Source organism: Peromyscus californicus, unplaced genomic scaffold (genome assembly GCF_007827085.1).
Source record: "Peromyscus californicus insignis strain IS unplaced genomic scaffold, ASM782708v3 Scaffold_7__1_contigs__length_154581171, whole genome shotgun sequence".
Classification (NCBI taxonomy): Eukaryota; Metazoa; Chordata; class Mammalia; order Rodentia; family Cricetidae; genus Peromyscus; species Peromyscus californicus.
This window is the reverse complement of record NW_026294595.1, coordinates 94,104,949-94,132,237: the sequence shown is the minus strand read 5'-3', so window position 1 is coordinate 94,132,237 and position 27,289 is coordinate 94,104,949. Positions and strand designations below refer to the sequence as shown.

The following is a 27,289-nucleotide window of genomic DNA, read 5'->3' as shown; positions in this document are numbered from 1 at the left end:
AGCACTTGGCAGGCTTAGGCAGGGGGCTCACCCATGTGCTCCACGGTGAGTCCCAGAGCAACCTGGGATACAAAGTAAGAACAACCTGGGCTAGCATGTCTCAAAAACAGAACAAAAAAATTGAGACAGAGAGAAAGCAAAGAAAAACACAAGTCACAACCAGAAGTGTCGTCTCTCATAAAACTGAGATACAACTGGCTCCAGTGTTTAATGAATTCCTAAGGTCAATACAAAAAAATGAGCAAAAGCTGTAGAAAATCAAAGCCATACTCAGTTTCCCACAAGCATCTGAATACTCAAATCACCAGTATTTAAGGATATCATTCACACCCATCAGACTGTTAAAATTTAAAACATCTGAAAGTATTAACTTGGACTGAGAAGATGGAGCAGCAAAGGCTCTCAGTCGCTGCTGGGAAAACATCCCTAGACCAAGCACTCTGAGAGCTTGGTGGTGTCTAGGAAGGGAAGCGATTCTGCACTAAGGCCAGCTTGAGTCTGTATGAGACCTGAGCTAGGGTGTTGGGGTGGGTGCTGTGGGTGCTAGGGTGATGAGGTGGGTGCTGTGGGTGCTAGGGTGGTGTGGCTGGGTGCTGTAGTCTATGCTTGTAGTCCTTGCTGCCTGAGAAACTGAAGAGTTGCTTGAACTCAGGAGTTCGAGGCCAGCCTGAACAACATAGTAACACTGGGTTGTTTCCTTTCTCTCTCTCTTTTTAAATTTTTTTTTTTTTTTTTTTTTTTTTGGTTTTTCGAGACAGGGTTTCTCTGTGTAGCTTTGCGCCTTTCCTGGAACTCACTTGGTAGTCCAGGCTGGCCTCGAACTCACAGAGATCCGCCTGGCTCTGCCTCCCGAGTGCTGGGATTAAATTTTTATTTCCTATTTTGAGACAGCATTGATACCAGGCTGACCTTGAACTGACTTTGTAGACCAGAAAGGCCTTGCTTGGATTTCCTGCTGCTAAATGAGTAGCTGGTATTATAATCCTGTGCCACTAGGGCCCATCTTATTTGGGGTTGGTTGGTTGATATGTTTTGATAGGGTCTCAAGGAGCCCAGACTGACCTTGAACTTGTTATGTGGCTAAGGATGACCTTGACCAGCCACCTAACTAGTACTGAGCACCAGTCCTCCTGTGTCGCTGCCTGCAAGTGCCTTTTCCGTGAGCGTGAGCATTTGGGCGGAAGAACTGGAGCTCAGGTTCTTTTGTATTCCTCTCGATCAAGTGGGCACTTACGGGATGAATTCAACCACTAGAGGAAGCAAACTCAGACAGCGTTGACAAAGGAGTGGCCGGTCTTCAGGAGGTTGAAAAGCTTGACTGAGGTGACTTGGATATGCGGGACTCCTGTTGGGTGCCCATTAGTTACCCCTCCTGATGCCCGCAGCCCTCTTCTCTGTCTCCTGCTCCACTCGCAGCTGGAGGGCTGCCACACCGAGGACAAAGGCGATGGTGTCCCCTCCAACCTGGCAGAGCCTTTCCCTGCCAAGGCCCGGGAGAAGAGAAGCCACATGTGACCCCGCGTGTGACCCAGCTCCTGAATGGGCTCCAACTCGGCCTCCCAGCCCTGGCAGTCAGAGGTTCCCAGGCTCAGCAAGCTCGGGGGACAGGCCCAGGGTCACTATGGGGCCTCCTGACACTTTCACTTAATTTTATGTGTATGCATGTATGTCTGTGTACTACATGCATGCCTGGTGCATTTGACTTAATTTTATGTGTATGCATGTATGTCTGTGTACCACATGCATGCCTGGTGCCTGCAGAAGAGGATGATGGATCCTCTGGAACTGGTTATGAGCTGCCATGTGGGTGCTATGAATTGAACCCGGGTCTTCTGCAAGAGCAGCCGGTACTCTTAACAGCTGAGCCACCCCAATAGCCCCTATATATATCTTTTTTATTGTATTTGTGTGTCTGTGGGTTTGTGCATATAAGTACAGTTGCCCTAGGAGGCCAGAGGCATAAGATCTCCCTGGAGCTGGGGTTACAAGCTCTGTGGACTGCCTGTATGTGTGCTGGGAATCAAATTCAGTCTTCTGCCATTATGCAAACAATAAATGTTAAAATATTATAATAAGAAAGAAAATAATAAAAAATTTAATTAAAACTTTAATACAGAGATTCAATTGTGTTTCCATCTTTTCCATTTGTTACATTGTTAAGTGATTGTATGTTGTAATCACATAAAGTTTTTTTTTTTTTTTTTTTTTTTGGTTTTTCGAGACAGGGTTTCTCTGTGTAGCTTTGCGCCTTTCCTGGAACTCACTTGGTAGCCCAGGCTGGCCTCGAACTCACAGAGATCCGCCTGGCTCTGCCTCCCGAGTGCTGGGATTAAAGGCGTGCGCCACCACCGCCCGGCCACATAAAGTCTTTTTAAAATCTCACTTCACATTTTGGAATTATTAATTACCAGTCTTCATTGTGGTCTTTCACAAAGAAATGAGTGGCGAGCATGTTAGAAACACACACTGAAGCCAGGGGAGATGCTGCACCCCTGTAATCCCAGCATGTGGGAGGATTTCTAGTCTGAGAGCAGCCTGAGATACAGAGTGGGAGCTTGTTAAGAAAAGAAAAAAGTATTTTTTTTAATTTTTTAAAATAACTTATTTATTTTTATTTTATATGCATTGGTCCTTTGCCTGCATGTCTGTGTGAGGGTATCAGATCCCCTGGAACTGGAGTTACAGACAGCTGTGAGCTGCCATGTGGATGCTGGGAACTGAAGCCACTGAACCCAGGTCCTCCAGAAGAGCAGCCAGCGCTCTTAACCACTGAGCCATCTCTCCGCCCTGAAAGGAGACTTTTAAAAAGCAAGGAAGAAAGAGCTGTTTGTGGTGGCACACGCCTTTAATCCCAGCATTAGAAAAACAAAGGCAAGTGGATCTCTGTGAGTTTGAGGCCAGCCTGGTCCACAGACTGAGTTCCAGGTTAGACCAACACAGTGAGACCCTGTTTCAAAAACAAAAGGAAGAAAGTAAAAAAGAAACCAAGAAGGTAGACCCCCATGCCTACCTCAGACCTTCACAATAAAAGCCTACATTTTGACAAGTCTCTGAGATGATTTGTTAATATTGAAAGATAGTTTCAAAACTATGAAAAGCAGGCCAGCTGTGGTGTACACCTTTGATCCCTGCACTCAGGGGGCAGAGTCAGGTAGATCTCTGTGAGTTCGAGGCCAGCTAGGGCTGCATTGTGAGACCTGACCTACGCACTAAAGAACAAGTTTAAAGGAAAAACAAGGGCTAGGGAGATGATGATTTAGTGTGTAAAGTGACTACCTAGGAACCTAAATTCTAGGTACGAGTGTGTCTGTAACCTTAGTGGTAAGGACAGGATCTCTGGAGCTCATTAGCTATTCAGACTGGCTGGTTCTATAACCTAGTCAAGTGTCAGAAAGTAAGGAGGAGAGTTATGGAGGAAGACCCCAGTGTTGCCCTCTGGCCTTCACACACAGGTGCACCCACACAAACTCGTTTATACCACATGAACACACATGTTCATGCCCTTAAAATAAAAGAGCAAACAAAACCACCTCTGGTCTTGCTTTTTCCCTTTGATCCCAAACTCTAAAAGTTGCTGGAATTAGGTGACCTGTGGTAGAGGTGTGATGCCAGCACTCGGAGCCTGCTGGGATGGAGGCCAAGGCCTCATCGCACTACACTGCAAGGCTGTTAAAATATATTTTGCTGCCGGGCAGTGGTGGCACATGCCTTTAATCCCAGCACTTGGGAGGCAAAGCCAGGCGGATCTCAGTGAGTTCGAGGCCAGCCTGGTCGACAGAGCAAGATCCAGGAAAGGCACCAAAACTACACAGAAAAACCCTGTCTCGGAAAAAATTTTTTTTTTTGCTGATATTTATTTGCTGGTTCTTGATGAATAAAATCCCAGCAAGCACTGTGACGGAGTACATGCCTGTCTACATCACGCCTTGGGCTTGATCCCAGGCTCAAGAAGTACAAAAAGGAAGGAAAAAGGCTGGGCAGTGGTGCACACCTTTAATCCCAGTTCTTGGGAGGCAGAGGCAGGCAGATCTTTGTGAGTTGGAGGCCAGCCTGGTCTACAGAGCGAGTTCCAGGACAGCCAGGACTACACAGAGAAACCCTGTCTCAAAAAAAAAGAAAGAAAGAAAGAGCGGAATGAAGACAAAGGAATTGAGGGACAGAGAGAGAGAGAAACTAAATAAACAGATAAACAACAACAAAAAAAGCCAAACACAAAATTATTTAACCTAAAGGATTCCACAGATACAAATTCAAGAAAAGCTACATTAATCCCAGGCAAGGACCTGTCAGGCTAGAGATTGTATCTGAGGAGCAGAAGGGAAGCTGAGAGACTGGAGCAGGTGGCAAGGACGGCTTCTGGGTGCTGGAATATTGTTTCTGATCTGACGGCTCACTGTTGGGATCTGTAGAAACTCGAGAACTCTGCAGTCATGGCTGCTGTACTTCTGCCTCGTGTTTCAATGAATGGGGCTTTAAAGGCTCCGTCTGGGGCAGGAGATGCTGCTTAGCGGTAGGATGCTGACCTCGTATGAGTGAGGCCCTGGGTTGGATTCCCCAGAACCACAACAGTAATTCCACTGCTGTCTAGTATAGTGGGATATGCCTGTAATCGAAGCAACCTTGGAGTGTCACAGCAAGTTCAAGACCAGCCTGGACTACATAGTGAGTTCAAGGCTCAGTGCAGAATCGTAAGGAGATGCTGTCTCAAAACAAAACAAAACACCCAAAAGAGATTAAGAAAAAGAAAATCGTCAGACAGTGGTGGCACACATTTAATCCCAGCACTCGGGAGGCAGAGGCAGGTGGATCTCTGAGTTTGAGGCCAGCCTGGTCTATAGAGCGAGTTCCAGGACAGCCAGGACTACACAGAGAAACCCTGCTCCAGAAAACAAACAAACAAATAAACAAACAAACAAATAATTTTAAAATATAAATACCCAGTATTGTGGACACATGCCTTTAATCCCAGCACTCAGGAGGCACAGGCAGGTAGAACTCTGTAAGTTCAAGGTCAGTCTGGTCTACATAGGGAGTTCTAGGTCAGCCAAAGCTACATAAAGAGATTCTGTCTCAAATTAAACAAACAAAAATAAATAAATAATAAATAAGGCTGGAAGGTGTGGCTGAGTAGTTAAAATAGATTTTTCTTCCTGGGACACATATGGTGGAAGAGAACTGCCCCCACACATATACACACAGAGTGTAATAACAAATATTATTAAGGCCCGGTGAACTCAGTGGCTAAATGCACCTGCCACCAAACCTGATGAGCTGGGTTTGATCCCTGGGGCCCACATGGAGGAAGAACCAACTTCTATATGTTGTCCTCTGACCTCACATGCATCATGGCATGAGTGTGCACACATACATACATACACACACACACACACACTCTCTCTCTCTCTCTAAATATTAAAACAGAACATAGTAACAAACCTTTTTTCCCCCCTAAGACAGGGTTTCTCTACATAGCCCTGTCTGTCCTGGAACTCAAGACCAGGCTGGCCTCGAATTTACAGAGATCCTCCTGCCTCTGCTTCCCAAGTGCTGGGATTAAAGGCGTGAACACTGACTGGTTTGTAACAAACTTTTAAAAATTAGAAAAAAAACAAAATCTACCAGTTTAAAGGTGCTCTCGGGAGTGCTGGGAAGGAGTTACCACTCCGCTAACCTTCCAGTGTCTTTTACTCCTGGAGTATCCTCCGCCTCTCCCCTGTCCTAGAGGATGGAGGTTAAATTCCCACTTCTAGGACCACCATATTGGATGAACCTAGCCACAGGTTCCCTGCAGACAATTGCTTGAGAGGAAAGGGTCTTCTGGTCAATTCCCAATGTTATCTCACAGTTAATCACCACCCCATTAAAAATGATCAAAGCATGAGGTATTTAAAAAGCTACTTGTATGGAATTGAATTCAGGTTTCATAAGCTATGTGGGAACCAGACCTGAGGAGCCAGCAACAGGTTTTTCAGGATACTTGCTCCAGGAAGGGATCTACCTCATTCCACTGCCCTCAGCCAGCAGAGCTGGGGCTTTGCCTCTCCCAATCCCTCTCCGCCCCAGCAGAGGAACGCTCCTATTGCACAATGCCAGGACCTGAAACTAGGTTGCAGGTGGAATACTGAGGAGCAACTCTGTTTCTGGTATTTCTAATCCTCAAGAGGCTCACCTTTCTTTGACCACTGATTCCCAGGTTCCTGACAGGAGGGAAGAAATGAGGACCTAAGGAAATGTTTGACAGGGTGGAGAGAACAGCCTCTCTGTTCCAACTTGGATGTCAAAATGTTTGCATTTTCCAGAGCCCAGTGGGAGTTATTACCCTTGGGTGGTAGGACTAATGACATTTTGCATCTTCCTAGTGTCTACAAAGACAATGTACTATCTTTAACATGGAGAGAGTTACTGGGTCTAACCTGCTAATGAGAAGCATATTGTGTTTAACTCAGAAAGTTTAGGAAACAGGAAGAAAAGGCTTTCTTAGTCATATCATGTAAAGATAACAGCTGTCTACGCTTTGGCATATCTTTCCAGACTTTTCTCTATACAGAGGTGCTTCATTGTTTCCTGAACTGGAAGGGGGGAAAAATGTAAACACTTAGAAGACAAAGCCTTGGGTTGGGAACGGTAGCACAGGAATTTAATCCTAGCACTCAAGAGTTCCAGGCTAGTTAGGGATACCTAATAAGACCCTGTCTCAACAAAACCCCAAACCCAAACCAAAAAAAAAGTATTAGTAATAACTTTAAAAATAAATAAAGCATTCATTCTTTAGTTTTCAATTTTATTTGTTTTGAAACAGCAACTTAATAGCTTAGAAATGTTCCTAACAGCAAGGGCCGTCTACCCTATGCACTCCAGGAGGTTCCCAGAGCCGAGGCCCCAGCCCTGGTTCCAGGAACTTCTCTCACCCACATCAATCAGCCATCAGGCTGATTTTCTCTCTGGAGACTTGGGATAAAAGAGGACGTCCATTTAGAGGAGGGTGGACCTAAGGGTCACCGTGTGGAAGGGCTGGGCTTAGGCAAAACTGCCTCTGTTAGTTGTGGGGACATTTGGGGACTTGGTAGCATGCTCAGACAGACTGTGGAAGCTTGGAGGGGTCCTGAACTGTGTCACTCACTTCTGGGCAAGCCCCCTCAGCACCCCTCCATCTACCAGACTCAGAAAACCCTCCCGCATGCCTCAGAGGCGCCCAGCCAGTTCCAGGCCTAGGCAGGGTGGGGAATCAGGAAGGTGATGAGGATTCAGACCTGAGAATATCCCACCATCTCCTGCCAAGGGCTTTGGGACCCAAGTGTACCAATCCCTTCCTGTCACCTAAAAGTGAACAATACAAGGACATCTCTTTGTGACTCGAAGGGGCAAACCTGGCATTTAAACCCAAGTGTGGTGGGCACTGATGCATCTCCAGGCTGCCGGCAGCTCCAAGCATGCACTAGAAGTAGGAGCAGCTCAGCCAGGAGGGTAGGGGCCCACAGGGCTGTTGCTACCCTCCCCTAATGCCATCCACACCCATGGTACCCATGGAAACATAGCCACACACACCCCTCCTGCCAGCTGCCCGCATTCAGGCAACCAGCTCTAGCTTACCTCCTCTCAGCCAAGGCCTGAACTGATGCCAGGCCAGCCAGAGTGGCTGCAGGAAGAACTGGGATTGGGCAATTTAGTCAGTCCAGGTACCAGCACAGCTTGGGAGGGCTACCACAGGAGCCTCCATACCTTGCTGCCTGGGCTGTGATCAGGCTGGGCTTAGCCAGCCAGCATAGTGGCCAGCAGAGGCAGGTGGATGGCCCCAGCTGTCCTCTGCCTGCACGTTAACAGCTACTGTGAGGTAGTAGCCCTTGCTGCAGCAGCAGCAGCCTCTGGGTCTCGTTGAGGGGGCTTTCTGGCTGCTGCTCCGACTGCCCAGGTGACTCAGCCAGCCCTCCAGGGCTGAAGATGTATCGACAGTCACTGGGGATGCCACCTACTGCCCCCACGCCACTGCCATCCCCTGCCTCGCCGCTAGACTGCTCTCCACAAGGCAGCTCGGGGCTGCCTCTCTCAGCAGGCTGCTCGGCTCTCTCAATGTTAATGTACAAGGGGTCCTGGCTGGTGGACAACACAGAGAGGTGGCCCAGGATGTTCTCCAGTTCCATTCGCAGGCATGTGAAGCTTGGGCGCTGCTTTGGGTCGGCACTCCAGCACTGATACATGAGATCATACCTGAGGTAGAAAGAAGATGAGGAGAGGTAGTGGCCACACTGAGATGGGAAACAATTCTTCAACACTAGTGTAGAAGGCTTACTATGCATCAGGTTAAGATTACATGTATTTTGTGTGTGTGTGTGTGTGTGTGCATAAATGCACACATGCTCATGAACTCATAGGCATGCGTCACAGTACACATGTATGAGCCAAAGGACAAGTTTCAGGGATTGGCTTTTCCTGTCACCGTGTGGGTGGGTCCCTGGGATTCAACCCAGGTTGCCCAGGTGTGGCAGCAAGCACCTTTACCTGCTGAACCATCTTGCCAGCCCTGTATTTAACAGTTCCTATTTTGAAAATATGGAAATTGAAGCATGGAGAGATTAGGAACCTTGACTACAGGCTGGAGAGATGGCTCAGCAGTTAAGAGTGAGTACTACTTTTGCAGAGGGCCCAAGTTCAGTTCCCAGAACCCATGTCAGGCAGCTTATAAGCACCTTCTAACTCCAGCTCTAGGGGGCTCAGATGTCTCTGGCCTCCACAGGTACCAGCACTCACATCCATATATACTCACACACACGTCCACACAATTAAAAAATAATTAAAAAATAATAAAAATATATGGAGGGATGGCTCAGAGATTAAGAGCACTGACTGTTCTTCCAGAGGTCCTGGGTTCAATTCCCAGTGCCCACATGGCAGCTCACAATTGCCTGATACCCTCACGCAGACATACATGCAGGCAAAGCATCAATGCACATAAAATAAAAATAAATAATTAAAAAAAAAATCCTGGCACATGCCTTTAATCCCAGCACTTGGGAGGCAGAAGCAGGTGGGATCTCTGTGAGTTCCAGGCTAGCCTGGTCTACAGATGAGTTCCAGGACAGCCAGGGCTATTACACAAAGAAATCATGTCTTGAAAAAACAAAACAAGAAAATCCTTAATAAAGTCAGATAGGTAGCAGGTAACAGAACCGGCAGGGGTGGTAAAGCACATCTGTAACCCCAGCAAACAGGAGGTAGAGGCAGGAGGATCGCTACCAGTTTGAAGTGGGCTTAAGATACATTTTGAGTATGAGGCCAGCCAAAGGTGCAAAGCAAAGTCCTGTTTCAAAAAATAAAAAAATGGGCTAGGAATGTAGTCCAGCTGGTAGGATGCTTGTCCGGTATACACAAGGGCCTGGGTTTGATCTCCAATACCTCCTAACTGCTATACTCCTGTAACTCTAGCACTTGGGAGGTGGAGGCAGGGGGATCTGAAGTTTACAGTACGCTTCAGCTACAGAGCTGGTTTGAGTTCTGGTCTAGGATGAGTGAGACCATCTCAGACGAATTTCCCAAAGTCACTGAACTATGATTTGAAGCCACAGAGGCTTCAAACTTCTGCGCTGTACCAGGAGGGAGACTAAGTACAAGTACTCTGTCTTACACAGAAGCCTGGAGTCAGGATTGTCTCCCTTGGTTTTCGTTCTGTGGAGCTGCAGAATCCAGGGCCTCGTGCATACTAAGCAAGTAGTCTAGTGCTGAGCTAACATACCCCAGACCCTGGACTCAGGGTTACCTTTTTAAGAGGTAGACATGGCCGGGCGGTGGTGGCGCACACCTTTAATCCCAGCACTTGGGAGGCAGAGCCAGGCGGATCTCTGTGAGTTCGAGGCCAGCCTGGACTACCAAGTGAGTTCCAGGAAAAGGTGCAAAGCTACACAGAGAAACCCTGTCTCGAAAAACCAAAAAAAAAAAAAAAAAAAAAAAAAAAAAAGAGGTAGACATGTACACTCCCCTCTTTGTCCCAAGTCCACACGAGGCAGAACCCACTCGTGTACGCTTACATTTTCAGAAAAGCTTCCAGCCCTCTTCCTCTGCCAGGCACACCACACCCCACACTTAATTTCACTAGCCTTAGATTTTTTTACAGCTTTCACTGTTTCTAAGGACACGGACACACACACACACACACACACACACACACACACACACACACACACACTCCTTCCCTCATGGGGAAGGTCTGAGATAAAATGCAATCAGCAGTGCCTGACTCTTGTTCATGGCAAAAGCCCCAAGTACTGTCTCACAAAAAAGGTCCTCCTAATAGAGGCCCCAATGGCAGGAAGAACCGTGCCAGACCCTAGGCAGGCTGTGGGAACGGTCCAGACTACGGGTATATGGCCAGACGGGGACATATTCTCAAGGCGGTGCTAGAAGCCAACTGGCACCTTTCCTCCAGGCTGCCTGGTGGGAGGCCAGTGTCCGCCCACCCTTCATTGACAGCAGCAGCTACAGTCTGGGAGAAGACTGAGCCAGGGTCTGTCTCTACTGCTTCCCAGAGCTCGGCTTCTGCAGCTCTAGAAGAGGGCTGAGGCTGGGTGCAGCCACAAGGAGACGTGAGCTTTCAATCTCAACAATGCCCGAGCTCTGCTTAATGAATAGGTGGGCAGGGCTGGTTCCTGCACTCAGACTTCCATCCAAAGTATGAGTGAGGGGCTGGGGTGTAACTTGAGCTGGGATGTAACTGAGTTCAATTCCCATCACCAAAATAAACAAATAGATATTTTGTTTTGTTTTTTCCCGAGACAGGGTTTTCTCTCTGTGTAACAGCCCTCACTTTGTAGACCAGGCTGGCCTCGAACTAACAGAGATCCACCTGCCTCTGCCTCCTGAGCGCTGGGATTAAAGGTGTGTGCCACCACACCTGGTAATAAATGATTTTTAAATTGTTCTTTTGATGCCAGACTCCAGGCACTTCAAATCCACTGCCTGAGAGGAGAATACCACCATTCAGCTCCCTTTTCTCTACCTGTTCATGGCTGGGGCACTCTGGAGGTCTAATTCCAAAGCTACATGGAACAAGGGAACATGTACGTATTCATTCTCCCGAACCACTCTGGCTTGCCTGGAGTCAGAGAGTAATACTAGAACAGACAAACACAGTTGATTTCATGGTTGAGAGCATGAACTCTAAAACCACAAGGATCCAGGTTCAAGTACCAACTTAATCACATAATAGCTGTGTGACCTTGGCCATGTTACTCAGCCTCTTTAATCCTATTTCCTCATCCACAAAATGGAGATGATAAGCCTTTTCCTTATAGGGTTAGAGAAAGATTGCCTGGGAGAATACCTAATGGCCCAGCTAAGGTCAGTGACACTTACGTCACCCTGTCACAAGGGTTTGTTTACACTATAGTGGGAGTCCCGCCCTGCTCCATAGTACTTTGGGCTTGCAGCAAAGAGAGGAATCAGTTTCCTTCTTCCCAGGATCTCAGGTCCTCTCCTTCAAGGGGAGGCCAAGACCAAGAAAGAAGCCCAGGCCCCACCTTGTCCTGGCCAAGAAGAAAGTTGGGAGGTTGCTTGTTTTTCCCGGGGTACAGCCCTGTGTGAAGGGGCCCAATGCTGGAGCCAGGCTTCCAGACTAGCCGGGTTCCCAAGAAGGCAAAGGAACCCTGCACTGAGTTCAACTGTTCTCTGCCGTTTATGGTTCCTGATTCTCCCTAGAAACTGGTAACAACAGTGATAGAAAAAGCCTGGAGCAAGAAATACGGGGTAGGAGCCAGGCATGGTGGTTTATGGCTGTTGATTCCAGCTTTCTGGAGATTGTGGCAAAGGGAATTCAGAGTTTGAGGCCAACCTAAGCTGCCTAGGGAAACTGCCTCAACATTCCCCTCCTAGAAAAAAAAATTGGGGGGGAGGGGGATAAGAAAGGGAGAAGAGAGACCCTTGCTGCCTGCTGTCTGTGGATGCAGATGTAGCACTCTTAGCTACCTCTCCAGCACCACGTCTTCCTGCACACCACCATGCTTCCCACCATGATGATAATGGACTAAACCTCGGAACTGTAAGCCAGCCCCAATTAAACGTTTTCCTTTATAAGAAAAAAAAAAAAAAGAAAGGGAGAAGAGAAAACAGAGAGCTTGAGGGTAAATATGGAATAGGTCAATCTTCATTCTTAACAAGGACCAAAAACAGGACTAACAAAAGTCCAGTGGAGTCCTGAGCTCATCCTGGGATAGCAGCCATGAGTCAAAGCTCCTTCTGTAACCCCTACCCGGGATACTTACACTTCCTCCATACACTCCGGAGGCTGTTTCAGGCGGTTCCCGCCGATGAGGTAGTTGTAAATCTCCGCATTTTCGATGCCGGCATATGGCGTCTGCCCACGAGTCATGATCTCCCACATGGTCACCCCGAAGGCCCACTGGTATAGAATCAGGGTTGGGGAAGAATGTTACCAGGTTTCCCGAGTTCAGCAGAGCCAGATTTTAGGATTCTAGGGTCTCATAACTCGGTAATCGAAGCTCAGAGAACAGAGCTTTGCTGGCCCTTTCTGGGTCCTGCAGATCCACCCACACACTAATCCACCCCGCTCACCACATCGCTGTGCACAGTATACAGGTTGTCAGCCAAGCTCTCCAGGGCCAGCCACTTGACAGGTAATTTGGAGGCGCAACCCTGACGATAATAGTCCCCACTGTAGATTTTTCGGGAGAGTCCAAAGTCAGCCACACACACCGTCATGTCCTCCGCCAGCCTGCAAGGGGTGTTGAAAGACAGTCAGTCTTCCCCATATTCACAGTCTGACTACACCCAGGCTATCCCCATGCACAGGAGGTTCCATCCAAGGCAGGGGGTGACAGCAGCAGGTGCCAGGAGGTACTGGCTATCCCACACCCACCAGGCCACCAGAATTCCTACATGCAATTCCGAGCTGCCAGGTCTCGGTGGATGAAGTTCCGGGAGCTCAGGTACTCCATGCCACAGGCAATGTCCACCATGAACCGGACCAGAGTCTGGAGGGGCAGGTTCTGGTAGGCAGACAGGGCAAGCTCAGGTTGGACCTTCCCACCCCTCGGGGGCAATGAATGAAGTTCCCTGGCCAGAAAGCCTAAAGACTGTCTTAAGAATCCCTGGAAAGGGAACCAAGGGCCTTCCAAGGAAGCTTTGGCAAGCCTGAGAAAGAGCTAGAGAACCAAAGGTCTTCTTCCTAAAAAAGGTTTTTACCTGACCTAAAATTCCCAGCAGGGCTTCAAGAGGGCAAAGGAAGCCAGTTTAAACACTATCGGGCTCTGACCCCTTCTCTCCTGATGGCTCCCTGAGCCCTGCCCACCAAGCCTCTTCTCGCCCGGGTTCTTCTGTCCCTTTTCCAGGCATCACTGTCCCACCCACTGCCTCCCGGCCACCCCCACCTGAGGCACTCACCAACGGGTTCTCCCCAATTCGGGAGGCGAGCAGAAAGGCATGCAAGTCTCCATGCTTCATGAAAGGCAGGATGACCATGGGGATGGGGAGGCGGCCTTTAGCCCTGCTCCGGAGGCTCACCCCTGGGAGACAAGGGAGAGTCAAGAACTGGGCCCAGAAGGCAGAAGGACAGCGGGATGCTGCCTCAGGCCCTACCTGCTGGCTTCCATCTCCAGCCCTTGTGCCGTCATCATCGTCGTCGTCATCATCATCTTTTACCACTGCACTTTGGCTCCTGCCTGGGTACCCATGAAGGGCTCCGCCTGCTGCTCCTGGCTCCCGTACATGTCTCTGTCCCTCCTCCGCCCACATGAGCAGTTCTGAGCTAAGCTCCTCACAGCCAGATTTCAGACAGGACCTCACTCACTCACTACCTGCTTGCTCACTGGGTATCCAAACTGCTCTCCTCCAGGCTGCCCTCTCGCGCTGGTGGAGCATATTTTTAGCCCTATTCTGTATCTGCCTCCCCCATTTGGGCTCACCAACAAGCTTGGCCACGTGTGGATGGTCAAACTCCTTCATGCAAGCTGCTTCTCTGAGGAACTCTTCTATGTCGCTTGAGGCAATGATGTCAGCTGGGAGAAAGGAAGGGGGAGGAAGGGAAACAAGATTCACTCCACATCCTCCCAAGACTCCCAGGACCGGTTCCTCAGAAGCCCCGGGCTTCACAGGGGAATGATGCTTTCCAGCATTTTCTCTGCCTGCTCATGTTCTCCTGTTCACTTTTTTTCTCGTTTGTTTGACAGTCCAGCCTAGATTCAAACTTGTGAGCCTCTGCCTTACCTCTCACAAGCACTGAAGTACCGCTCCAGGCCTGAGTTTTTAGACTTCTCTTTTAGGTCTCATTTCACAGTTTACGCTGGCTTGGAACTCACTACGTAGCCCAGGCTGGCCTCAAACTTCTAACGATCCCCTGCCTCTGCTGCTCCAGTGCAGAGATGACTGGCCGTTCCCTTTGGTTTGAACAGCCCCTGAGCTCCACCGAACACAGCTGTCATCACCCAGGAGTGAACCGTGAGGACTGTCACCGGCAGAGAGCAAGGCGAGGGCACGACTCTCTGTGTGGGTTTATGCTTCTGAATTATTCACATGCTGCAGTCAGCATCCCTGCTGCTGGAGTGGAGCCTGCTCCAGGATCTGCGGCTCCCTTTACCCCTCCTCCCCAGCAGGCAACAAATCCCACTGCCCAACTCACCTTTCAGCATCTTCACAGCCACTTTCACGAAGGAGCCATCTTCCTGCTTCAGCTGGGCTTCCCGCACTGACCCAAACTCTCCTAGGCAGGAAACCAGTGGAGGGTGAGACACCTTAGGCTCCCTACTCCCTTCCCTTTCAGGTGACACTCCCTGGGTCATAAAATCATCACCTAAGGCTCTTAGAGGAGGCTGTTTTGGGGATGGCTCCCCATCCTCCCTGCCTCTAGCCACCATTCCACGGAATACCCCCAAATCAGGCATCCATAGGTATATCTTGTTTACAGGAGCTGACCTAAATTCACACACCCTGGAAGTGACAGGAACAACACATTCAGAGAGGGCAGACTCATTCCAGTCCCCACAGAGCCCCCACACCTTTGCCCAACATCCGGCCGAGGGTAAACTGCTGCTCTGGGATAAGGACATCCTCCAGCTTGTCCTTTAATTCATCGCTGATGCCCAGGCTATCCACTGCGGGGAGGGGGTGAGAAAGGAGCAGGGCTATAGTCAAACCCACACTCCAGCCTGCTATCTCCACCCAGCTCCCTGTCCTCAGCACAGAGCCTGGATCTCCACACTCCAGCTTGCTATCTCCACCCAGCTCCCTGTCCTCAGCACAGAGCCTGGATCCCCACACTCCAGCCTGCTATCTCCACCCAGCTCCCTGTCCTCAGCACAGAGCCTGGATCCCCACACTCCAGCCTGCTATCTCTACCCAGCTCCCTGTCTTCAGCACAGAGCCTGGATCCCCCACATTGTGGTGATAAGCTCCACCAGGGAATTTGGTGTCTTTGCTGTTACTCTGGGACTTGTCAGGGTTCAGATGCTTTAGCTGGATTAATGAGTTGGTAAAAGGTAGGGTCACAAGATAGCCCTGCCTTTTCTCTTCTATGATGCTCCACCACTCACGTGTGGCCTCAATGCGTTCAGGCCTTTCTCGATTGAAAGACCGAGCTGCCCGGAAGTGTACAGCTGGCTCCCCTCGGGCCATGACACTGTCAAAGGCTTGCCTAAAGAGGAATCCAGAACTTCAGGTAAATCACAAGGCCTTGTGTTACCACCTACTTCATTCACTCTCCACGGTCCCACTTCCTTACCCGAACCGTGTCTCCTTCCGTCTCTTCCGAAGCAGGATGAGGGCCAAGGCAGCAGCAGTGATCAGGGCGGTGAGCACACCGAGGACCACGGGCACCCAGGATGTGCGGCTGTGGGGAGGGCCCTGCCTTCCTGTGGGAAGGAAAAGCAACGTCATGAGCCAGGATGACACCAGAGTGTCCTTTTAGAACTTCCCCAGGATGGCCACCTCACACAGCCTTGACAAAAGACTTCCTAAATCAAGAAGTGAAAAAGATCCCAGAGAAAGATCCAACAGTTTCTACCTCAGTTGTGACAGGCCCTGGCTGTGGTGACCTGTAGTGTGACCAAAGTAAAGGGAGGAAAGCCAAGCTAGAAATACCAACCCCAGTCTCAACTGCTGGGCTCTTTAATTGGGGGTTGGGGGGGGGGAGGGGGGGCCGTTGCCACCTGCCTCCTCTTAGAAAGCCTTGATCCCTACCCCACCGGCATGCCTTACCTGCATGGTCATGAGAAGACACTACCAGTGGCTGACTCCAGGGCCCATAGCCAACTGCATTGGAGACACACACACGCAAAATCAGGTCCTTCTGGGGATCCCAGCCGGTCAGATTGGCCCTGGTCCCTTCCACCATCAGCTCATCCTGCAGCCAGGAAAAGTCCCACCCCCACACTGAGTCTGGGGAAGCCTCCAGCTGGGGTAGGAGGGCAGAAAAAAGTTCAGCTAGGAATCTGGGAACCTTAGGGGCACAGTGAGTGATAGGGACTGCAGGACACAACCTCCTGAGAGTCACCACCACGTTCCTGCCCTGCCCTGGAACACAAACAAGCCTCATCCCTAGAGAAGGATGAGAGGAAGCAGAGCTGGGGCTGGGGACAAAGCTTTATCTGTGCTCCAGACCCACCCCACCCCCAATTGTAGGGCAGGCACAGGCTTCCTGCTTGGCATACAAAGTGGCCACCGGGCCATCCCAGCGCTAGAGACAAACCAATGAGACAGGGAGCTTGCCTTTCCAGAAGGTGGAGGGTGTTCCACCTCCAGCACAGCAAGGCAAGTAGAGGGGCTGTCTCCCCTTACCTGAGTTCCATTTTCTTGGACCCAGGACAGCTTATAAGGTCCCAGGGGGCCTTCCCCAGGGTCCTCAGGGATCACTTCTTCCCATTCCAGGATAAGGCCTGAGTCGGTACGAATGGCATGGAGATTCTGGGGAGCTCTGGCTGGCGCTGTACCCAAAGAAAGTTGTTAGGATCCCTACCTTTCCCCCCATCATTATCCCACACAAACCAAGAGCTAAACAACTCAGAAAGCAGAGGGTGAGGAAAGGGTTTGCCTCCGGGCTGAGGCTGCTAACATCCCCCTGGGCTGGGTAGAGGGTAGCCTGGGCAGGACAGAAGCAGCCCAGCCCCCACATCTACAGCGTGGCTCTTCATCACCCTGGTACGGCTTGGCCCCTCCCCCACCAGCCTCTTTTAACAGAGAACTACGAGCAAATTCCGAGGCAGTGTTCTTTGACTTGCTGTTGCACTTTCCCATAAAATGTTCACATGCCTCCTTCTCATCCTGCAGACCGCACTCAGGCCTCTGTCCCCCAGGCCTTCCCAACCCACAGCCCAGGGTTCTTATGAATGAACAAAATCATAAACACACTTAAACCACAAATTCTCTTTTTTAACTAAATTCTGTGGTTCTCCAGTCTGAGCTTTATAGATGAAGGCTGGCCATCTCAAGGGGATTTCTTTTTTTTGAAAGAGATACTAGGGATTGAATCTAGGCCCTCCTGAATGCTAGGCCAAGGGATCCACCACAGAGCTGTATTCTAGCCCTCTTCAGAGGATTCTGCTTGCTCCCCCCTCCCCCCCCCCCCCCCCCCCCCCGCGGAGTTCTCTGACCATACTGTCCCATGGTTTCCAGTTTGCTTATCTATTGGCTCCTCCCACAAGAACTAGATACAAAGTGGTATGCAGTAGCATGCAGTAGGTGCTCAATAAGTGCTGACTGAATGAAGCCTTCCCTCCCTCTCCAGTCTCGCCCCTCTGGCTGCATTCCTTACCTAGGCCCTTTGTCTGAAAGGGCACCCAGTCAGCGTAGGGGGAAGGCCCCAAGGCGTTGGCACAGCGCACCCTAAGGCTGTAGTTGGTGGCGGGGGCCAAGTCCCGAAGCAGGCAGGTAAAGGGGGGTACCGGGACCACGACAGCCAGAACCTCCCAGTCTCCTGGGGCCAGTGCCACCTTCAGAAAAAACAAACCAGAAACGCACAAAACTGATGACAGAGGTAAGGTCTCCCAGGTGAGATGGAAGACAGGGTAGGTATGGCATGGGAGCCTGAACAAACGTCTCCTCTGTCTGTCAGCAAACACCTGCTCCGACTCGTCTCCACCACAAGACCAAACCAGGTTCAACCTCTTTACTTCACGGAAGCTGTTCCTGACCCGCTGTTCCTTGAGGAGTCCTACTTATTCTGAGACTGAGTACAGGCACAGTAGTAGACTGTTCTCGGGCAAGGCTCTGAGTCCGATACCCAGCAAGGAGGAGTGGGGGTCAGGACAAGTGTCCCTTTTGGTGTTGTTTTTGAGACAGGGTCTCACCACACCACGTAGCTCTGGTTGTTTTGGAACTCACTCTGTAGACCAGGCTGGCCTCGACCTCAGAGATTAAAGGCGTGTACCACTACACCAGGCTAGTGTTGTTACTTTCTTGATGTCTCAGCAATTCCAAAAACTCTGCCTGCCTATTTGTACTTAGTGCTTAACTGTTTCAAAGTACCTGCCATCTTTACCTACCCCAAAGCTCAGCACTTTTCAAGGTAAGAAAAATGGGGAGCAGAGGGCTCCATGAACTAGCTTCTCATTTTACATTTTGGAGGCCCAGGACAAGAATACATACAAAGGCCTATGTGTGTGCCTAGGGATACAGCTCAGTAGCCAAGTAGTCACTTAACACTCATTAGCCCTGAGTTCAATCCCTGGCATTCCTTCACACATGTACACAATTCATATACAACATGGTTAAATCCTTAAACATTAAAAAATCACCCAATCCATCTGTTTGCTTATTTATTTAGAAGTGTTGGGGATCAAATGCAGGCCCTCATGTATGCTAAACAAGTGCCGTTTTACTGTACCACATCCCTAGCCTAGTTTCTCTCTCTCTCTCCCTCCCCTTCCTCCGAGAAGGCCTCAAGTAGCTGAAGCCAGCCCTGAATTCATTCTGTAGCCAAGAATACCCTTGAGGCGGGCAGTGGTGGTGCACGCCTGTGATCCCAGCACTCAGGAGGCAGAGGCAGGTGGATCTCTGTGAATTCCAGGCCCCTGGTCTACAAAGCAAGTTCCAGGACACGCTGGAGCTGTTACACAGAGTAACCCTGTATTGAAAAACCAAACCAAACCAAACAACAAAAAATAAAAAGAGAATATCCTTGAACCTCCCGAGTGCTGGGATCAGGAGTACAGTGTGGCATAATGCCTGATTTAGCTTAGGTGGTGCTAGGGAGGGGGTGCAGGACTTCCTCCATGCTAGGCAAGCATTCTACCAACCGAGCTACATCTCCCGGCATTCCCCCACTCCCCACTACCTTGGGGGGGGGGGGCAGGGACAAGGTCTTACATAGCCCAGGCTGGTCCTTGAACTCCTGACTGTGCCTCCCGAGAGCTAGGATTCTAGGTGTGTAACACCATGCCTGGCTCTACGTTGCTATCTTGACAAACAAATCTTCAAAACCACCTGGAAGGTTGGGTTCCTGTTCATAATCCTCCAAATCCTTGAGTATGGTAGCACTGGAAGAGCTGGACCTCAGAAATGAGTCTACACCATGAGGGCCTTCCAACGCATGGTTATGGACAATGCTGGCTGCTCCCACCCATCTACTCCCGGTGGCTACCATTAGACACACACATCACAGCAAGGTCTGTCTACCTTTGGAAGGATGGGCCAGAGGAGAAGCCCACACACACCCTGGACTCAGTCCCAGGGCAGCCAGGGCAAGACATTCTGAATGTACAGAGTGTTATGTGGCAGTAAGGATGACCCAGATAAACTTGTTCCCTTGGCCCTGCAGACTCTGCCCAGGGACAAAGGGCTGTGACCAGGGTGAAGCCAGGGGAGAGCCCATCCTGGCTTGGGGACATAATTAGAAGAGTTTCAAAGGTTCTCACTAAAGGACAGGGAATACATAGTCACAGAGTATTTGCCTAGCATGTACAAGGCCCTGGGTTTGTCTCCAGCACAGGAAAAATAAACAAACAAACAAACAATAATAATAAATAATAAAAATAATAAATCCCCTTTGAGTACAAAAGCAAGCAAGCCCGCCCTGGCTCTTAGTTGTGGTATCAACCCTGCCAACCTTTTCTAGTCAGCAGGGTTCAGGATCCCTTCTGATCCTCTTGTTCTCTTTCGGGGCAGTAGCAGGACGTGAGAGGGAAGAATATCAGATATGTTAAAAGAAAAACTTTTGCTGGGTGGTGGTGGCGAATGCCTTTAATCCCAGCACTCGGGAGGCAGAGCCAGGAGCATCTCTGTGAGTTCGAGGCCAGCCTGGTCTCCAAAGCGAGTTCCAGGAAAGGCGCAAAGCTACACAGAGAAACCCTGTCTCGAAAAGAGAAAAGAAAAACTCTTAAGAGCTCGGGCCTGCCTAGTATGTGAGAGGCCCAGGTTTGATCCCTAGCACTGAAAGGGAGGAATGAATTGAAAGAAAGAATAATCTTCCAGCTGGGCGGTGGTGGGCATGCCTGTAAATCCAGCACTTGGGAGGCAGGAGCAGATCTCTTGAGTTTGGGACCAGCCTAGTCTACAGAGCTAGTTCCAAGACAGCCGAAGCTGTTACACAGAGAAACCCTGTGTCCAAAAACAAAAACAAAACAAATGAAGGAAGAAAAAACAACAACAACCAAAGAGAAGAAAAGAATCTTCCAGATACCCAAGTCTGCTCTGGACCTGCTTTCTAGCATAAAGGCGGCCCGGGCTTTGAGCCCCTCTGTTACAAAAGTAAAGGACAGAGAGACAATAGCCTGGGTTCTTTCCACCAAGCAGCAGCGTCTGAATAGTGCTTCAGACCCAGAGTCCCAGACAAGCCTAGGAAGTGTGGCAGCACTGTCACACAGTGCAGCCAGACCGAGCAGTCAGTCAGAGAGAGCCGTGTGGTCATCTCAGCCTACCTGCACTGTACAGGAATGGAGCAGAGCTAAACCATCAGCACCTGGCACCCAGGCCACACTAGCGTTGCGGCTGGAGATCGTTGTCATTGTGATGTTGAAGGGGGCTGCAGGCGGTGCTGTGGATAGAGACTTCGCGTCAGCGCCCAGTAAAAAGATTCGGAAGGGAAGCAGCATAGCAGTCAAGCCTTGGCTTTGTCCTAGGGCATGGAGCACCCCCTGAAGATGGCTACTCAGCATGTCCAAGGCACAGGGGTGCATAAACCAGCTTCCAGTAGAGCACTATTATTCATACCTGGGAGAGGGCCTAGGCTGGGGGCAGAAGCTGCCTACCCAAATCAAGGACACTGGACCAAAGAATAAGGTGGGGGAGGGGTGTTCTGGGGCGACAAAAGGTTAAACAGGCAACCGCCCAGCTTCTACGGATAAGAACCTTTGCGTACTGGCTTCTCTCCTCCCCCTCTGCACCAACACTCTGGGTAGCCTTTGCCATCTGCTAGGCTGCTGCCCCCACCCCCTTTCCCTCCACACCAGAGACAGAAACAAGGTTGAATAAAAGCCTTGACCACCTCCTGCTGGCTCCATCCTTCCCTCCCTCCCAGGGACTCTGCTTCGTGATGGGAAATCTGCTGTGACGTCAGGTTTCTATTCTTGTCTCTGCTGTAGCAGGGTCTCAGGTGCTCCCACTAGGCATGGGAGCTGCGCCAATTACCCCTCACCTGGAGATTCCTGCAGAGCGGACGCAAGCTGGCTAGCCAGCCAATTCTACCGATAGACAGCTGGCTGAGACTGCCCCTGTCCTCCCCACCCCGCCCCACCCCCCCCACCCCAGCCTGTGTCCCCCTACCTTGAAGACGAACAATAGCTGGTCGGGAAGTGGCCAAGCCTTTTATGTTGTGAGCTTCACAAGAAAACTCTGTGCGCTGGGTCACTCCTGGGGCCAGAAAACCTTAGTCAGTCCCCCAAGCAGCAACCCCCACTGAGTGAGTTTAGGAAGAAGGGTCTTCAATTCAGGTTCTCCCCAGAACATCTTAGCAGTCCCTCCAGCCAAAGGAAGGGGTTGGACAGTGGGGTATGGTAGCACGGAACAAGGGCTTTGGAGTCTAAAAGGCTTGGGTGGTATTCTGTTTCCCCATCTGTCGAATGGGAGAATTTTAAGAATCAGGTAATTGACTTTAAAGTGCACAGTACACAGTGAGAGCTCAGAGAAATGTTATAACCGTGCCTGCCACCTCAATCTCATCTCCCACAAACAGCACAGGGCGCCTCCCTTCTCTGGCAACTCCCTGATTGTGCATACCAGAGCCTTTTGTTTGTTCTCTGCCCCGTCCCTGTCACATTTGGCGAGTCTGAGCTCCTCATGCATGTGTCCTGTCTACCCAACCGTCCTCAGTTCTCTGGAGGCTGGAAAGGTGGCTTCTACCCTTTTGTTTTCCTTCGGTTCCCTCTGTGCCCAGCACAGTGTGGTGCATGCAGCAGTTCAGGAGTTCCACTGAGTGCTTATTATCACAGGGCTGGCTGCCTGAGGCGCCTAACCATGCACATCTGGAGGAGAGCTGGAAGCTGCGAACGCAGCCTCCTCTCTGAACAGGTCCTGCCCTGGCACCAGCAGGTCCCTAGTCCCTCCATCAAGATTCAGACTCCTGGGGACTTCCCTTTCATGCTCAGACCCATCTGTTTTGCACAGTTCAAGCCTCAACTGGGAAAAGTACATTTAGTTTCACAGATCGGCAAGTCTCACAAACATGCGATGTGTATGCCCAGGATCTTGAGGGTCTGGAAGAGTGTGCAGGTGTGACCGCTTGGGGTATAACTGCATATGGGATATGAACAGACTGGCAATTTTTCTAGAAAGGACCATCAAGGGAGGAGGCCCTGTATTTTTATGCTGGCCTCCCTCTTCCCTCTACCCTCCCCCATTTCCCTTTCTATAGCCTGAGCCGAGTCTTCTTCCAGTTTGCCAGACACTCCTCCCTAGCTCTGCGTGGGCTGGTTTCTGGCTCCTTCCCTGGGGAGGGGGGAGGATGGGTACCCCTGATCTCACACAATTCCTCTCAGGGCCAGCTGTGCAAGGACCAGGCTGCCGTGGGTGAGGGAAGGAGGCCCCAGCACCCTCTTTAAGCACACACAGCAGGATCACACCTAATCAGCCCCCCTAGCCAGCACAGCACACCTGACTAATGAGCTTAGCAATGGCATGGCTCACGCACCCTGACACTGGCGTTTGCTCTGGACGCCCAAGCCACAAACTCAGATTTATGCAGATCCCAACTCAATAGTGTTCCCTCCAGCTCTCTCTGCTCACAGCCCCCTCCTGAGGCTGCTCACCTGTCACGTTTAAAATAGAGGGAGAGGGGGCAGGTCCCCCAACCTTAGTGGGTCCTCTCCACCAGAAAATGGTTACAGGTTCCGGAGGACCCACGGCCTCACAAGACAGTTGAAAAGGGGCATTGGGTGGCACTGCCAGATCTTTTGGTTCCACCGTGAAGAATGGCACACCTAGGGAGAAAAAAGGAGGGGGAGTTAGCCCTGCCACCTCTCAGCTTCCTACTGCTCAAATCACAAGTTCATTTCCATTTGAAGTACTCTGTATGGCCAGCACCACAGGACCCTTAGGAATGGGTCAGCCGCAAACGGGCATCAGGTGTGGGGAGGGGGCAGCGTGGGCTTTGTTTCCATCCTCTTCCTTTTCTGCTGCCCGCTTAGGCAAGGCAGATTCTGCTGCCAGCCCCCACAGTCCCTTCCAGACCCGCTCTGACAGCCCTTCAGAGCACTGGAGAGGCTGGGGTGGGGAGGTGGGGGAGGTGCACCCCGGGAGGGGGAGTGGGTGGGAGCTTTAGCAGAGTTCTGCTGGCAGGCCCCGGCTCCCGTTCAGGGCCCTTTGTTACTTTCTTAGTCACTTTGTTCTCCAGGGCTAAACAGCTCTGAGCTCCAGCAGCTGTGGAGCCTTCTTCCCCTCCCCCACCCCCTCCCCCTTTCCGTAGGTCCTCTTGGCAGAACAAGGTCCAGCTTCTGATGAATGCTTGACAGTTTGTTGCTCAGAAGGCTGAAACAGACTGGACGTCAGAGATTGTGGGGCCCAGTGGCCTCCTTGGTTCTTAGACATTCCAGACTCCAGCAGGTATGGTCCCCGAGGTCTGGATGGGCCTAGAGTAAGGTTCTCAACATGTGGGTCACGACCCCTTTGGCAACTGTCTGTCTTCAAAAATGTTTACATTACGATTAATATCCATAGCAAAATTACAGTTACGAAGTAGCTGTTGTACTCGTGTATGTCTAGACCTTCACAGTAGCCATGAAAACAATTTTATGGTCGGGGGTCACCACAACATGAGGAACTGTATTAAAGGGGCGAAGCGTTAGGAAGGTTGAGAACCACTGGCCTAGAGCCTAGGTCACAGGAGACAGTAAGGCAGTCCAGCTTGCCCCAAGCTCTCTTCTGTAAAGGTAGTTCTCAGCTTCATGCCAAACGGCCCATCCAGCTCCAGCCTCCTCACCTTCCACGGTGAGCCATACTGACTGAGAGGTCTTGGTTTCTTCCCCATCCTTCACTTGGCACCAGTACAGGCCGGCATCAGACCGCTCCACTGACTTCAGGCTGTGGAGACAGGAGATCAGGCTTACTTCTCAGAGTGAAGAGAGGTAATCCCAGCACCCTAGAGGCGGAGGCAAGTGGACTGTGAGTTTGAGGCTAGACTTGTCTATATACAGAGAGTGAGTTCCAAGCCATCCAGTGCCACATGAGACCCTGACATTTAAAAAAAAGGAAAAAAAGGAAAAAAAAAAGGGGCAGCAGCTCTGCTGGGCAAACTTAATGGGCTTAGCGTGGCCAGTTTCTAGAAAGTTCCACAGTTTGCCAAATTTTAAAACCACAGACCTCTAGACACCAGCACAGCCTCAGCTCCCAGGCCCTTATGAAATGGGCACAGGCTGTCTGTCCCCGGCTGTCATCCCACACCACAGTCCTGCACCTGAGGAAGCCAATCCAGTACTGCTCGCTTATCGAGAGGGACACCTGGCTTGCATTCTGGACCACAGCCCCGTCCTTCATCCAGTGTATGTCAGGGTCCTCCATCCCCTCTACACTGCAGTTCATCTTGACTGGCTGCCCCTGAGACACTGTCATCTTCGCTGGGGCTCCCATGAGCTTCAGGCCTGAGGGAAGGGAAAGACAATGCGTCAGTCTGATTGAGATAGCCCATGTCTCTGGGAACATCCCCCATTCTCTTCTAGAAAGCAGTTTCTATGCTAGAGGGCTCATTCTCAGCCGGTGCCAAGGAGCAGAGACAGGCTTCTATGAGAAGGAAGGCGGCCTGAACCCAGGCTGGGAGAAAGGGCATGACAAGACCTCCAGTTTTCTGTCACTGCCCAGTTCCTTTAGCACTAAGGACCTCTTCCCCATAGCTCCCTATTGCCCAATCACCAGAAGGCAAACTGAGCTGAAACAGTGGAGACTTGTCATCTCCTGGAGCCGGTACTGCCCTGGGAATGACGCCTCTACCCAACCAGTGCAACAGGCTGCCAGCTCTCTGCCCGGGGTGTCAGTCAAGCCCCGAGCTGCTGCCAGTACCCCTGCACCCCACCCTGCCAAATGAAGGGAGGCCGAGGGAGGGAAGGAGGGAGTGCTCCCCTGAAGTGGGGAGCATATGGCTACAAAACCACGTCAGATCAAACACATGGCAGCCTTCCTGGCAGCCGCCTGCTCTATTAATACCTGAATGTGTGCAGGGGCGGGTGCTAGGAAAATGGGAGGCAGAAGGGAGGGGTGGGGCCCGAAGCAGGAGACTAAGACCCCCCCTCCCCAGCTACTGTGGCATAACAAGGCCCACCTATTGGAATCTTACCCTCCTCAGGCAAGGGTGGGGACACACACACCCACACACACCTACACACACCCTCCTCGAATATTTTTAAACTGATGGGCAGGTGAAGTATCTGCATAAATGAAATCCGGACCTGTTTCTTCCAGCGCTTTACTGTGTAACCCTAGGTAAATTCCTGGGCTCTCTGAGCACCAGATACGCCCCTCGAAGCCCGTAAATACTTTCCACCCTCTCTCTTCCTATTCCCCTCCTTGAGAGACTGATATAGCAAAGAACTCAGTTTTAAGCAATGCCAGGTGGATGGCTGCTGCCCTGCCCCTATCTCTACCCTACTCCGTTCACCCACACGGAACAAGGAGAAATCGCCTCACACCCCTTCTACGACCCAGCAGTTCCAGATGTGTGCAGCGTGAACTTGCGAACAAAGGTGCTGCCCTCCTGCCTCGGGGAAGTGTCTCAGTGGCTATGTGGCAACATAAAGCTAATCCTCACAAGGACCAGTAACCTTCATCCAGCCCAAGCTCTTCGACATTCGGGTTTCCGGGAGCGCCAAGGGCCACAGGAACTAGAGTACGGCCAGAGGTATTCTAGAATCCGGCCCCTTCACAGCCCCGGGTGCTCAAACCCAGACCCTGTAGTTTCCGAGTGGGACCTCCGGGGGTGTGCGGAAGGCAGAATGGGTCCTCGGGACTGGGGAAAAGGGAGCGAACAACTAGGAAGATAGAGGCGGGAAAACACAGTCCTAAGCACCCCCGGCTGCCCACACCCCCCACTCGCTTCCCTTGCACCGAGCCAGCCCCGGGCGCGAGAAAGTTGGGGGCTGGGGGGGGGGAGGCCGCGGCCGGAGGTCTGGCAGCCAACACCCGCTGCGCCCTAGCCTCGGCCTTCCAGCCCCGGCCACCGACCCCAACCTCTGGCCCGCCCAGGCCCGGGTCTCCCCCGCTGCCGTCCCTGGGCTGCGCCGCTCAGCCGTGCCGCTCAGCAGCCCCCCCAGTTCCCCGCCGCCTCCCGGGCCACCCCCTACCTGCGGCCGCCGACTCGGGGAGCAGCAGAGAGGCCAGCCCCGCCAGCAGCAGCGGCGGGAGCCCCGGCCGCCCCATGCTCCGCCTCAGCGCCATCGGCGGCGACGCCGCACCATGCCGGGCCCGGCCCGCGAGCGCCGAGAGGAGGGCGGCGGAGGAGGGGCGGGAGGCCCGCGGGAGGGGCGGGGGGCGGCGCTCGGTCGGGGCGTCCCGGACCCGCGGCCGCCGCGAGCCGCGGCCACCGCCGTCAGCAGCGAGGAGTCCCCGGGGCCGCGGCTGGGCCACCGCGCTCCTTGCACAGCCGCCGCCGCCGCCGCCGCCGCCGCTGATTCATGTTCTTCTGCGAGCCGCCGCCTCCTCCCGGCCCGCCCTCCGCGGAGCTCGTGCCGCCCCCCCTCCGCCGCCCCCCCCCCCCCGCGCAGCCCCGGTGGCGCGAGCCCAGCGCTAACCCCGGCCGCGGCCACCCGACCTCCCCGCCCACCTCCAGACGGCGCAGCCGGACCCGCGCCCCGGCCACCGCACGGCCGCCGCGGAGGACCTGCCCGGCTCCCTGGACAGGCACCCGGCCACGCCCCTCCTCTCCCCCAAATACTTTCCA

At 51.8% G+C, this 27,289-nt stretch overlaps 1 protein-coding gene across 2 annotated transcripts; it reads right to left on the bottom strand.

Annotated features, from left to right (window-relative positions):
- Positions 1–6,760: 6,760 nt before the first annotated feature.
- Positions 6,761–26,863, bottom strand: Tyro3 (TYRO3 protein tyrosine kinase). Of its 2 annotated transcripts, XM_052723578.1 has the most exons (19): positions 26,694–26,863; positions 24,818–25,001; positions 24,344–24,444; positions 23,175–23,345; positions 21,694–21,780; positions 20,850–20,965; positions 17,747–17,924; positions 16,774–16,919; positions 16,195–16,339; positions 15,719–15,848; positions 15,531–15,631; positions 14,997–15,092; positions 14,621–14,701; positions 13,908–14,000; positions 13,387–13,508; positions 12,883–12,992; positions 12,559–12,718; positions 12,249–12,385; positions 6,761–8,205 (listed from the first exon to the last, which is right to left on the bottom strand). In XM_052723578.1, exons 1-19 carry the CDS (start codon positions 26,785–26,787, stop codon positions 7,815–7,817), a joined length of 2,643 nt encoding a protein of 880 aa, XP_052579538.1. In that variant the 5' UTR covers positions 26,788–26,863; the 3' UTR covers positions 6,761–7,814. The 2 variants fall into 2 exon arrangements, with proteins under 2 accessions (XP_052579538.1, XP_052579539.1); XM_052723579.1 differs by lacking the exon at positions 26,694–26,863 and having other exon boundaries at positions 24,862–24,975.
- Between the last annotated feature and the right edge of the window lie 426 nt (positions 26,864–27,289).